This window comes from Papio anubis, chromosome 1 (assembly GCF_008728515.1).
Source record: "Papio anubis isolate 15944 chromosome 1, Panubis1.0, whole genome shotgun sequence".
In the NCBI taxonomy this organism is placed as follows: Eukaryota; Metazoa; Chordata; class Mammalia; order Primates; family Cercopithecidae; genus Papio; species Papio anubis.
Genome location: NC_044976.1, coordinates 132644417 through 132657775, shown reverse-complemented (window position 1 = coordinate 132657775; position 13359 = coordinate 132644417). Strand labels below are relative to the sequence as shown.

The window sequence follows — 13359 nt, the reverse complement described above, 5'->3', positions numbered from 1 at the left end:
CATGAGAGTCGCTGGCAGACAGCCGGGACCAGAGATGCCCTCCACATTCAGTTCAAGAAGAAGCCCTTCACGGGCAGAATGGGCATCTGGGCTTATCATTCCAGAGGAGGAGCCGAAAGGAGTGGGTTCACTGACCCTGTGAAGCTGTGTGTCCCAAGGGAGGGCCATGATGTATCACTAAGGTACCACTCTGGGCCCCATACCAAGGGCAAGAAGCAGGAAAGAGCCATCGACCCCCAGCCCCCACCACATACACACATACACACACACACACGCACAGTGCTCTATCCCTGCTTAGAGAACTCCTTCAGCACCTAGTATGGCATATGCCACGTTGGAGGTGGAAGGGGGCACACTCTTTTCTCATCCCGTCTTCTAAAAAACAAAACCAAAACTGATCTATTGACCCACTGGCTAAGAACAGTGTCACAACGAAGCCCATATAATCTTTCTCCCTCCCCCACTAACCCAAAAGTAGTGAGAAATAGGAAGCACTACACATGGCTTTTTAAATTAGTGATGCAGCTGTCATCTAGCCACTCTGTAGGTGGCAGCTTCTTTCCCTGTCTTCCCTTTTTATTTGCCATGGCAGACATCTAGGACCATGATTCATACCACATACCACCAGGACCACCTGGTAGGGGTTAAACATTTGCTGACTGACTCATGAGAGGGCCTCCTCCAACCAGCCCAGAAGGGCTGAGGTGAACAGTTTGTGGCACCCTCATCAATTTCCAACGTTCTCATGGCAGAGCAGCCAGCAGCGATGCATTCAGCATGCTTGAGGCCCAGTGGTGTCAACATCTCTGTTCTTGGTGAGCAATCCTTATGTGGAGATGAAACTCAGTGGGAGGAGACAGGGGCAACCAGACCAGGACCCTGGTTTGAAGAAACTGAGTTAGAAGGCCAATACTAGTGTTCACACATATGTGATTCTTGTGCAAAGAAGTGAATAAAGGGTTCTCCAGGGAGGGTTTCAGAAAGCCCCCGAAGAAAGGGAACTAATGAATTTTTATGGCCTGAATCAATGTAGCTTATGGGGAAAAGGGTGTTCTTGTACCAAAACCATGGTGTGGGTAAAGACAGAGCCAGGTGACTGGGGGCAGGAGAGGTGTGACGAGGATGCAGGAAGATGGATGGGGAGTCAAAAGCATTAGCTGATTCTCTTGCTCAGAAAACAAATGCTCAAATTTCTGAAGAGGAGTTTGCTCTGAAGAGATTCACATTTTTTTTAGGGAGTAAAGGGCAGTACTAACCTCACAGTTGGCCACCCCTGGCCAAGTGACCTGCTGGCCCAGGGCATGCCCCTCCCAGCAACCAGCACTCAGAGAATTACACTTGTGGATACAGTGGCTGCCTCCCTCTTGCCCAGATTGGAGGCCCTGACCTTGCCATTGACCCTGTTTCTAATTGAGTGGAGCTATAGGGGCATAATGCCTAAGGAATTTAAAGTAAATCTGTCCTCCATAAAGCTGCTAAGGACAGAAGATATTTTGGTCTAGAAGTCAGACTCATTTTTTTGTCTCATATTAATTGAGAAAAGATCTGGGGAGGGGTGAGAACAGGTGTGATACAGTGAAATACATGTTTGGTCTTCATTCCTGTTTCCTGACATATAGCTCCCCAAACCTTGAGATATCCAGAGTGGTAAGAAAGTTTTTTGTATGCTTATTAGATGATTAGTGGTTGGGGAACCCCTGGAAGCTTCAGGATGGGGGCTGGTCACAGGAAAGACCAAGGTATGATTAGAGGGTTGGGACTTTTCAGTCCCACGCCCTAACCTCCAGGAGGGGAGGGGCTAAAAGTTAAACTAATCATCAGTGGCCAGTGATGTAATCAATCATGCCTACATAATAAAGCCTCCATTAAAAACTCAAAAGGACTGGATTGGGGGAGCTGCCAGGTTGAACATTTGGAGGTTCCTGGAGGGTGGTGCACCTGGGGAGGGCATGGGAGCTCTAGCTGCCCTTCTATGCATGTCTTCCATCTGGTGTTCATTGGTATCCCTTATAATATCCTTTAAAGTAAACCAGTAAATGTAGGTGTTTCCCTGAGTTCTGTGAGTTGCTCTAGCAAATCAGTTGAGTCCAAGAAGAGGGTAGAGGGAACACCAATTTATAGCCAATTGGTCAGAGGTGTAGGTGACAAACTATTACTTGTAATTGGTGTCTGAAATGGGGGAAAGTCTTGCAGGATTGAGCCCTCAAACTGTAGGATCTGATGCTGTTTCCAGGTCGATAGTATCAGAATCAAACTGAGTTAGAGGACACTGCGTGTCCTCTGCAGAACTGCTTGCTTGCTTGGTGTGTGGGAAAAAGTCCCATACATTTGGTCATAGAAGTATGTTGTGACAGTATAGCAGGAAGAAACTGAGTTTGTTTCTTCCTATATCCACTCAACAGGGAAAGAAATGTCAATAATATTTTAATCTGGATGTCAGACGATGGGTGGCTATTAAGGTTTTCTCCTCCTTGGAAAGGGAGGCATGGAGAAATTTCAGCTTGGGATCCCTCAAATCTATTTGGTTCTAAGGAACAAGACAACTGCTGTGGGAAGCCCACAGATAAGCCTCAGAGAAGGGTAAGCTTAATCTTGCACTTACGAGTACCGTTACTTATCCCAACAAAGAATGTCATCGAAAGGAACCTACTGAGCAAATAAAATTACTAAATTATTCATCTTCCATTTTCTTTGGAACCAAACCAAACAGAGAGAAATGTGGAACAAAGTTTTTTGGTGATTATAAACAAAGAAAGTAGAGAATCCTGCATATCTCTAACTGGCACTTATTGAGGGCTCTCTGCACACATACTGCAGTGTCAGTTTCTTTTCTTTCTTTCCTTCTTTTTTTTTTTTTTTTTTTTTTTTGAGACTCACTCTGTCACACAGGCTGGAGTGCAGTGGTGCGATCTCAGCTCACTGCAACCTCTGCCTCCTGGGTTCAAGCAATTCTCCTGCCTCATCCTCCCAAATAGCTGGAATTACCAGTGCCTGCCACCACACCTGGCTAATTTTTGTATTTTTAGTAGAGACGGGGTTTCCCCATGTTGGCTGGGCTGGTCTTGAACTCCTGACCTCAAGTGATCCACCTGCCTTGGCCTCCCAAAGTGCTGGGATTACAGGTGTGAGCCACTGCACCCAGCCCAGAGTCAGTTTCCTGCTTCCCAATCTGAACATCCCAACAGGACAGGCCATTCAAATGCACCAGACCAGGAGCTGGAGTGCTTGTCTGTTGGGTACTCCCTAGGCAACTGTAGATAACTCACTCCTCTCCAGACCTCAGTTTCTCCATCTGTCAACCAATAGGACTGACTTGAGGATCAGACAGTTGATAATTCCACATCCAGGTTGACATCGTGGTCAGTACTAGAGGGAATTTGTTAATGGCTCAGTTCCCCACTGTGAAGTCCGAGAATTAGAATTGAGGGTGAAGGAAGAGTCCCCTCTTACAGAAGCCAGGAAAAAACTTGAAATCTTGTTTTGCAGGTACCCAAGTACCAATGGTGGAGTACCAGCAATACCTAAAAGAAGACCCTTGAATTAATTGCTTCCCATTGCAGATCCACTGGCACTAAGTGCCATGAGAAAATGCTCCTTGTACCAGATTAAATGGGCGTTTTACCTCTGTAAAACCAGTTATACTATTTCAGGTATTTTCAAGCCCTGCGACTATGTGAGCACTCGCTGCTGCCACTGCCTGAGCCAGCACTAATGAGCCCTCTGCTTCTGCAGCTGTCAAAAGTGGTACTGGGCATAAGGCTCAAACCCCATGCTGTGGCAGGCTGTGCTGCAGGAGAGCCCAAATCAGGCCACACTGAGACAAAATGGCCTGGACTTCTTTTAACTTTGAGGCGTAGTGTTTTATAACTATGTAGGCTTGAACTTGAAGCACTGAAATGAGGCAGCGTTATGTGAAGCCTTGGTTTGGGCAGTCTGCTACAGCCCTCTGTGCTTTGTTTCCCCATTCATACAACAGGGGCAGAGACCACCACCTCCTCCCCACCAGATGGGATGTTTTTTGGATTTAGCACGCTTTTCTTTCAAAGAATTAAACCCCTTTCATAAAAGTAGACCATATTTCTTTCTGGAAAGGTACAAATTAGTGTCTCCTTTGCAGAAGTGTGTTGTCTTTGGCAATGAATGTTGTACTTACATACTAAGTTAGTGATGTGGCACAGAGTGATGTGACACTAAGGCCATGCCTGGAGTGCCAGGGCTCAGATGTCCAGCTCTGCACTCTGGCCTCATCATGACACACAAAAGTTCAGCCCTGCACCCTCCAGCTCTACACTGCTTCCCCAGACTCTGAAACCCACCCTCAACCCACCCAGCCACACCAGACCATTGGCCCCCTCACTCTCCAGCTTACTTGCCTGGACTCCAGCTCCTCCATCAGAAGTGAGGGCAGGGCCAGGCTGAAGTTAGGGAGTAGCAAGCACATGGAAATGGCAGTGGAGAGAACCAGAGCAATTTGCCCCCCCCACACACTGGACACAGAAGCAGAGGCAGGTGCCGCTGTCTCAGCATGCACATGGCAGGGACTTGGGCAGTGCACACCAGGGTTCTGGGGACTGGGAGAAGCCACAGGGACAGATGCTAAATAGAGGGCCTCGGGTGGGGATGCGGAGTTTTGTTAGCACTGTTCCTCTAACTACAGCATACATGATTGCGAAGCATAAATAACCAATTCCTTGTTCCTGAACAAGCGGAAGTGGCAGCAGGTAGAGGAGAAATCTTTAAATAGCAATACTGAACTGTACTAACACTTTCCTCATGAACAAGGCTGGGAATTGGCAAACTGTGAACAGACCTGGCCTACTTAACTCTTGCCAATCAGCCACAGTGCCCAGATCAGTTCTGAGACTATGTCGGCCCAGCCCACGGCCATGCAGGTGCCAGCTACATCCCAGCTTCGATTTGAGGCTTAGCTATACTCTCATTCACACCCTTGAACTTCTGGTCCACCTAAAAGCAGGAAGCTAGTGCAGCCAGGCAAGCCTCATGCTGGGTTGGAAGAGTGGTCAGAGGGACTTGGGTATTCACTATTTACACACTGAGGTCTAACCTGGAAATACTTAAGAGTCAGCTGAATACCACCTTTGCCCATATACCTTTAAGGTCAGGGCGGGCCCCTTCGAGACCAGCTCAGAACTAATTTAGGGTGAGGCTGGGAGAGGTCTTGCGGTCTTAAACCAAATCAGGACACTGTGAAGGAGACCTAAGCCTGGTCCCCATGGCAACAGCAGAACTAGACTGGCCTGTGGAAAGAAATGGGAGGTGGGGGTGGGGGAACATAAATAGTGCAACAAGTGACCTCAAGGGTACATTTGTCTGCAAGAAACTGTCTTTATCCTGAGATTTTTACCCAGGAACAACACAGGAGGATTTGGATGCTCTCCGAGAAAACTATTCCCACCTGAAAGGCTGAGGTCACAGTTTTACTCATTGGAATTCTGGGGACTGCTGGTAGTTTAATAAAGACAGACAGAAGCCTTGCAGTTTGGTGGCAACAGAGTTTGACAGAACAAGTAAGAGCTGACCTCGTGCTGGAAACTGAAATCAGCCCCACCGGTGCAGAGAAACCAAGTTTGCTATACTTGGTCTATTTCAAACGTGTGAAAGACACCAAGACACCTATTAGTCCAGCTACATCTTACATAATTGCTTTTACCCAAGGATATAGACACTAATAAAAAGCCCTTGGATTAAACACTACAAAGAAAGTGGGAGAAAGAGCAGTGTGAAGAGAAACCTCTAACTGAAGGTCAGTTTAGGACCAAATCCGTCTGCAGGACAGGGGAGCTGAAAGCCAGCTGAAAGGTACAATATCCCTGCTGTGCTCCTGGACAGCAAAAGCAAGATGCGAACAGAAAGAAGGTAGTCAGAGACAGATAGGCATGGCAGACAGAGGTACAGGAGTATGTTCAAGAACCTATCAGATGACCCCAAGGTCCTGTCCTATCTGACGATTTTGGTAGCCTAAGACTCTCCCTAAAGTCATCTCACCACTGTGGGACACAGACGCACTACAGTGGCCTTTTGATCACCACACTGCTTGTACAGAGAGTCAAGCAGGGCAACTATATTCAACAGATTCCAAGTGAGTGAGAGGCTAAGGGTGCTCAGCCTGTGGACATGTCTAGAACTGAGAGAGGCTCAGGAAGCAAATCCCTAATACCACGCTGTTTCCTTCCCCTAGATTCATTGTCTTCTAGGAGAGACGCAATTAAAACAGGGCCAGGGCAGGATTTCCCATGGAGACTGACACTTGATTCTATACCAGAAAACCACTCTTAGGGTTTCATCCTGACTGTGATAGACCTGTGATAAGCTACATGTCTTGTTGCTTTGTAGACTGAATGCTTCCTTCCACCACCACAACACTCGCGTGTGGATTACACATTTGCAAATAGTTTCTCTCTAGTACTCGGCAGTGACTTCAAATTCAAATGTCTCCTTGATAAAATCATATCATGAATATGCATCAAGCCCACTGCTACATAAATAATAATTACTTGGTAATTGATACGCTACAAAATAAAAGTATTATGATCTGTATTCAATGGGAAACTTGTGGAAATGAAATGAGTCTGAGAATGGACCCGTGCTGGAGTGCTTAGTCTTTGTGCTCCTGTCAGCCATCACGCTAGGGAGAGGATTCTCAGACTGCCATGCCATCAATAATGATAGGAGATGGATTATTTTATTTGACAAAGAGAAATGATTTTTTTCTCCAAATATAAGAAGCCATTAATGACATTCCCCCTCTCTGTTGCTGTTTTGAACACCTGCAAATCCTCCTAGCATCACAAGATATCCTTCTGTTTCATGGTAAGACTTTTTAAAAAGACTCCAATAACTTGAGAGCTGTGTCCCATTGACTCTACTCTCCTGAAACCTGGATGTAAAAGTCATCCATGAGTCTCGCACCTCAGGCCCAGGTCAGGAGACCGTGTTACAAGTAGGTCTTCTTCAAACCCTGAGTCATAGCAGATCCTGTCATGGCCAGGTCGCCGCGTGCCTCCTCAAGGTGGAAAGGTAGAAAGGATATCTCTGTCTGAATGATTCAGTCCACTCAAGAGCCAGGACAAGAGTAAGCAGAAGACATAACAGAGAGCAATAAGTGCTCCCTGGAGAAGTCTGCTCCCCGCCATTCTAGAATGCAGAAAACCTAAGTGGTCAACAGTCTGGTCAAGCAAATTTAGAATGTTGATGCAGGCTGCCTTTCCAGATCCTTTACCAATTCTCTCAAGCCCCAACTGCCCCCTCTCCTAAGATCTTCATGTACTCATCAGGCCCTGACCCTGGCTCTCGCCTCAGGATTCAGCCTTGGGTATGAATGAATGTCTTCACCATTCCCTGAGTGCCCGTGGTAGAGAGGAAGCTCAGACTCCTAAGTCCCAAGGAAGATGTGGACTACAGTGCCCTCTATAGAAAGTAAACAGGAGGAATCCCTGCTGAAAGCAGCACGGGAAATCAGCTTGCCCTCCCCTACAATGTAGCAGCAGCCCAACAAGTTTTTTGGGGCACAAACACCACCTTGATTCTGAGATCTAAGTCAATTCTTTTCATTACAGCTCAAATAATATACCTAAATTCCTGTAAGTTAAATCCTACAATAATGAATTCCAATCAAATACTGCCTGGAATAAGTAGATCATAATGGAGACTGGGAAACTTATTATAGACATGGAGACTGGGATGCTAGGGGTAGTAGTCTTTTTACAACGGTGTTTGACACAAATTCATACTTTCAGCTGTTTTAAGAGTGGTATCATAAAGCCACAACTGTTCTGACTCCAAAGGCATCACTTTCCCGCCCCAAATGTCAGGAAAATAAGGCAGGAAAGGAAGGGTGGAATTGTGTGCATCTTTTCCCTTGGTCAGTTCAAGTCATTAACAACATTCAGCCAAGCCAGCCAAGCCCAGCTCAGAGCAGGGGATACATGGGAAACCAAAATGTGCCTCTCCATTTCAACTGCATCCCCCATCTATCCCGCTCCCGCTCCCCAACAAGCAATGATTCAATAGCATGAGCAATTCCTTATGACTCCCTAGATTTTAAACCTGTCCTGAGCCCCTCGCTAGGGAAGGTGCATCAAGCCCATGAGAGTGGAGCCTGCGAAGTAGGGAGGAGGCTGAGGAGAACCTGGGCCACAGCCACTTGCGTCTGCTGCTGCTGCTGCTGGAGGAGCTGCTGGAGGAGTTGCATCTGGTGGTGAGTGGACAGCGGTGTCTCTGTGCCCAGGCCTGGAGGCTTCGAGGAAGAAGAAGGGAGCAGCATCCTGGGTGAGGCTGTCAGCATGGGCTCCTGGGGGTGCGAAACCTGGAGCGGAAGGAGAAGACAGGACATGACAAGTGGCAGGAGCCATCTTGAGGGGCCTCCCTCTCTTTGGCATGCACTTGGGAGGAGTAAATTGGTGCATTTACAATCCATAAGCTGACAGCACTGCATCTTCGATGAAAATGGGAGTAGAGGCCCAGGAAGGAAATGGTGTAGCTGCCTGGGCTGATACCACACAGTCAAAAAATCGTATGGGGACACCTCGGTAACTGACCCCGCATGATGGGAGACTGATGGCTGATACTGCTCCATCTCTTGCCCACCACTTTCAATGACACCCTGTCACTGAGTTCCTTGAGGTTCTAGACTTAGAAGAATCTATTTTAGAAAAACATAGCTTCCGTCCACCCTACCATGATAACAGGAAGGAGACAGCTTCAATCCTGTACTCTGCTGTGTCCTTAGGGCTCCCTCCTCCAGGGTCTGAGATGTTCCTTCTCCCTTGTTGGGAGAAGTTTGGAGTTGGGTCCTGGAAGAAGGGGCAGGTGAGGGGGCTACCTCCTGCCCTCCACTGCCTCTGGTGAGAACCATCAACAAAGAAGTTTGGATCCTAAAATACATAATGATCTGGAGAGATCCTGTTAGATGAAAGAAGTTCCTGTGTCCTTCCCTCCTTTCCTTCTGTCTCCCTCTCCTGTGGACATTTTTACCAAGATGGCTTCTACGATTCATAGAGTTCAATGGCAGGGAAAGGCATTTTGTTCCAGGCAGCTCTGCTGTGGGGACTTCTTCAGACACACACAAGGAAGGCCCCCAGTGACACAGGGCTATTTCCACTTGTAGAGGACAAACTGGTTCCAAAGGAAACCCCAGGCAGACAATTTAGAACCGAACTGCCCTCCAAACCTCCACGTGAGATAAGACATGAATGTTGAAGAAAGAGAGGTGCCATGATATAAACTGCCTGGGAATCTAAGGGTAGAGCTATTGGTCAGTAATTTTGCTTCTGGGTTTAAAATATTTTTAATTAGGTTTGGCTTCAGGTTGGAATTTGGTCTCAAGTTCTTAGTTTCTTAATTGGATCACATTAGGAAACCCCAGAAGCCACAGTCATCTCACCTATATGATGTTAGGTTGGAGCTGACGATGACTAAGGTGGTCTTTCAGTTGCTAACATTCAGTGGGCCAATTTCCAGACTCCATAGTGCTATCTACAGGAATTACGAAAGGTACACCACCACTACTACAGGCAGAGGGGGCCCAAACTGACTTTGCTCTATCAGCTAAGCCACAGGGGAGTCTGTATGTGTGTGTGTGTGTGTGTGTGTGCCAGAGTGAGCCTTGCAAAATACTGTGCAAAGATGAGATGCTGTTAAGGGAAGAGGGTGCCAGGGAGTAGGAGATCAAATATTGGTGGGATTTGGGGAGGGCAATGTGTGTCAGGAATCAGCTCCACGGCATCCTGGCCTGCAGCAGCATCTAGTGTCCAGACCCTCTGGAAGTCAGACCCTCTGAAAGGCAGTGAAGCGTGCTCTGGCACCGCCACTGTGCCATGGAGTGCCTCACTCGGAAGATGAGCCGGCAGGGGCTAGGAAGCGACTGATGACCTGAGGGCACACGTGTGCAGATCACACAGATGAGCCATCTCCTGCCTACCTTGGAGCCTGTGTGGGACCCTCCTTCCTTCCCTACGGCATCTAGATCAGTCACTCCTCGGCTGAATTCCAGGACGTCATTCCCTGGGAGTGGGACCTCCACCGCGTCGATGTCAGTCTCCTCCGCAGTGGCCGTGGAGGCCCTCTCGGCTCCAGTGAGCTGGCGGCCTGCAGGGACAACACGGGAGGGAGGGGAGAGAATGAAAACACCAAGAACAAAGTCCTCCTTTCCTAACACTTGAGCTTTCAGGCATGTCGAGCCTAGGGATGCCACTGGCTTTCACACATCTTTTCACTCAAGTACCTTAAAGTGCATTTCTAGCCCAGTAAGATGTTCCCATCTTAGGATCTGTTCAAAGTCCAGAAACAAGCCTGGATGTAAAAGTTTTGCCAAGTACACAGGCCTATATTGACAGGGTACACTGGAAGAAAGGGATGCTGGTCATCTCCATGTCATTGCAGCTCAGGAATGGAAGCAGCCAAGGGAAAGAGCCCTGGTCTGGGGGTCCAGAAATGAGGAGGTTGGGCTTCTAATGAACTGCTGGACAAGAAGCAAATCACTTCACTCTCTGGGCCCTGTTTCTTCAATGACAGAATTAGAGGCTCAGTTAGATGGACAGGTAGGGTTCCATGACTGAGGAATAAGGCAGGGAGATGTGAGGCTGCATTTTAACACATTATCAATCTCCCAGCCCTCAGAGCCTGATCCTCTCACCAAGAGCAGAAGCCAGGAAGAGGCCTGCAGGAAGTGGCACAGGGAGGAGGAGAGAGATGGGGTGGCTGCTTTTCCACGCTTCCTTATCCAATTTTTCCACTTCCCACATTTCTTCCTTTCCACTGAAGACAATGGCCATGCCTTTATTTAATATTTAAACAGTAGGCACAGCATACTGCTTCATACCAGTGTATGAAAGGCCTGCTATTTCTTATTTATCTTCCCTCCTTGATCCTATTTCTGGGATTCTATAAAAACATCTGGCAACTCCTGGGCATTTCATAGGAAATATTTTCATTTTCTATATTTGCAATTAGGTTAATTACTGCTGTCTTTAAATAAGATTTTTCATGAGTTTTCAGAGACCACGCACCAATTATAAAATGGAACAGGTGGCTGTAAAGCAGGAGATACAGAGCTGATGCCCCAGTGCTGAAGCTAGCCCAGGTAAGCGGGCCTCGGTCATTTGAGTGCCTGCCTTGTAGAACAAATTGTTCTAACAAGTTTTCCTATGCAAACCTACACGAGTCATCTAGGGAAACAAGCCTGGCATGCAGAAAGTAAACAGTGGGCTTGGTTTTCTTCCTGGCTACTCCAGGAGCTGAGGAGACAGTCCTATGAAGGGCTGCAAAGGTGTTTAACAGAAAAGATGGTTCTGACTGCAGCTAATGGGGGCAGGGAAGGGGAAGCTCTTCTGACCCTTGGTCAGTCAGTAGGCGGGGAGCACTGGAAGCAGCCTGCTTTCTACCACACCCTGCACCCGGAAGTGACCATCTTGATGGCTGGGGGCTTAGCCTGAGAGATAGAGGGTTGGTAGGTGGGTGTGCTGGGAACTAAGCATTTGGTTCTCCATGCCTGTATAGGACAAAGCAGGGTGAAATTTCCGTTAGTGATCAGGAGAAGCTGAGCTCCTGCAGTGCTCTGTGCACTTAGCACACGATATTGGATGTGCCTGGCCATAATCTTCCCTTATAGACTTGAGGCCAGGCTGTGTCTCATCCATGTTTCCTAAAAATGTTTCCCTGGCACAGAGAAAGTGTTCCATAAATACTGACAAAGGAAGTAGTGTAGTGACAGGGTAGCAAAACAGGAGAACAGGCTGCAGGAGAAGGCTGCTTATCTACTTCCCATCCCTGGAGATCCTAATAACGAGAGCTAAGAAGCCCCAGACACAGAAGGTTTGGACAGGGCCTCTCCAGAAACCCAGGTGGAATCAGAAAATCTCTCAGGTTTGGCCAGGCGCGGGGGCGAGGCAGAGAGGGACAGAGGCAGGAAGTCCACTACATGTCAGGCAATGCAAGTGGGAGGGACCTTACCAGGAAGAGTCAGCATCTTATCTTGAGGGACTAGAAAGCAGGTAATACCAAAACATTTTCATCCTTTTAAAATTTCACTCTAGATATAGTATGGAGGATAGATCCAGAAGGAATGAGAGAAAGCAATACTCTAGGTGGAAAATATGAGGGCTTGAGTGAAGACAATGGCAATAACATGGAGAAGAGACGGATTTGAAGATCTTTAGGGGGCAGAAATCACAGGTCTTGCTTGGCTGTGGTGGGGGCGGGGGTGGGGATATGTGCAGGATGAGTTTTAAAATATCTGATTCGGGTGACTGAGTGGAGAATGGCATCCTATAGGAAAAATCCAGAAGAAGCAGGATTGCAGGTAAGAGAATGAGTTCAGTTTTAAACCTGTTGACATTGTAAGAGTCTGTGTAACAGTCAAGTAGAGATACCTATTAGGCTGTTGGGTATGTTATGGACTGAATGTTGGTGTTCATATGTGGAAGCCTTAGCTCCCAATGTAATAGCATTTGGAGATGAGCTTTTGGGAGGTAATTAGATCATGAGAATGCAGTCCTCATGATGGGATTCATGCCCTTGTAAGAACGGATGTAGGAGATCCCTCTCTTTCCACCCTGTGAGAACACAGCAAAAAGGCAGCTGTTTGCAAGCCAGAAGAGAGTCCTCACCAGGAACCAAATTGGCTGGTACCTTAATCTTGGACTTCTCAGTCTCCAAAACTGTCAGAAATAAATGTTGTTTAAGCCATCCAATCTACTGCATTTTATTATGGCAAGCTGAGTAGATGACTACAGTGCATGAATGGAAAAATGCCTGGCCTAAAGGTAAACTTTAGTTGAAATCATGGAATGTCAGAAAAAAAAAAAAATACCAGGGGCAAGTCCAGGAGAAATTGCAACACTTAAGGGGTAGGTAGAAGAGGAGCCTGCAGGCCGGGCGTGGTGGCTTATGCCTGTAATTCCAGCACTTTGGGAGGCTGAGATGGGTGGGTCACCTGAGCTCAGGAGTTTGGGACCAGCCTGGCCAACATGGTGAAATCCCATCTCTACTAAAATACAAAAATTAGCTGGGCATGGTGATGCATGCCTGTAATCCCAGCTACTCGGGAGGCTGAGACAGGAGAATTGCTTGAACCTGGGAGGCAGAGGTTGCAGGGAGCTGAGATAATGCCACTGCACTCCTGCCTGGACAATAGAGTGAGATTCTGTCTCGAGAAAAGAAAAGAAGAAAGAGAAGAAAGAAGAAAGAAGAAGAAGAAGAAGAAGAGGAAGAAGAAGAAGAGGAAGAAGAAGAGGAAGAAGAGGAGGAAGAAGAGGAAGAAGAGGAGGAAGAAGAGGAAGAATAGGAAGAAGAAGAAGAAGAGGAAGAAGAAGAAGAGGAAGAAGAGGAGGAAGAAGAGGA

The 13359-nt window shown here is 47.4% G+C and overlaps 1 protein-coding gene across 5 annotated transcripts in view; it reads right to left on the bottom strand.

The window, feature by feature from the left end:
- C1H1orf226 (chromosome 1 C1orf226 homolog) overlaps positions 1-13359 on the bottom strand; it is a 327193-nt gene that overhangs the window by 22223 nt on the left and 291611 nt on the right. For 4 of the 5 annotated variants that reach the window (XM_017948808.3, XM_009185747.4, XM_017948820.3 and 1 more), the window contains 2 exons: positions 9941-10107; positions 8150-8326 (listed from right to left, as the gene is read on the bottom strand). In XM_017948808.3, coding sequence (XP_017804297.1) covers positions 8150-8326; positions 9941-10107 — 344 coding nt within the window. Of the gene's footprint in view, positions 1-4373; positions 8101-8149; positions 8327-9940; positions 10108-13359 lie in introns of those variants that run through there. The other variant, XM_009185715.4, reaches the window with a different exon arrangement.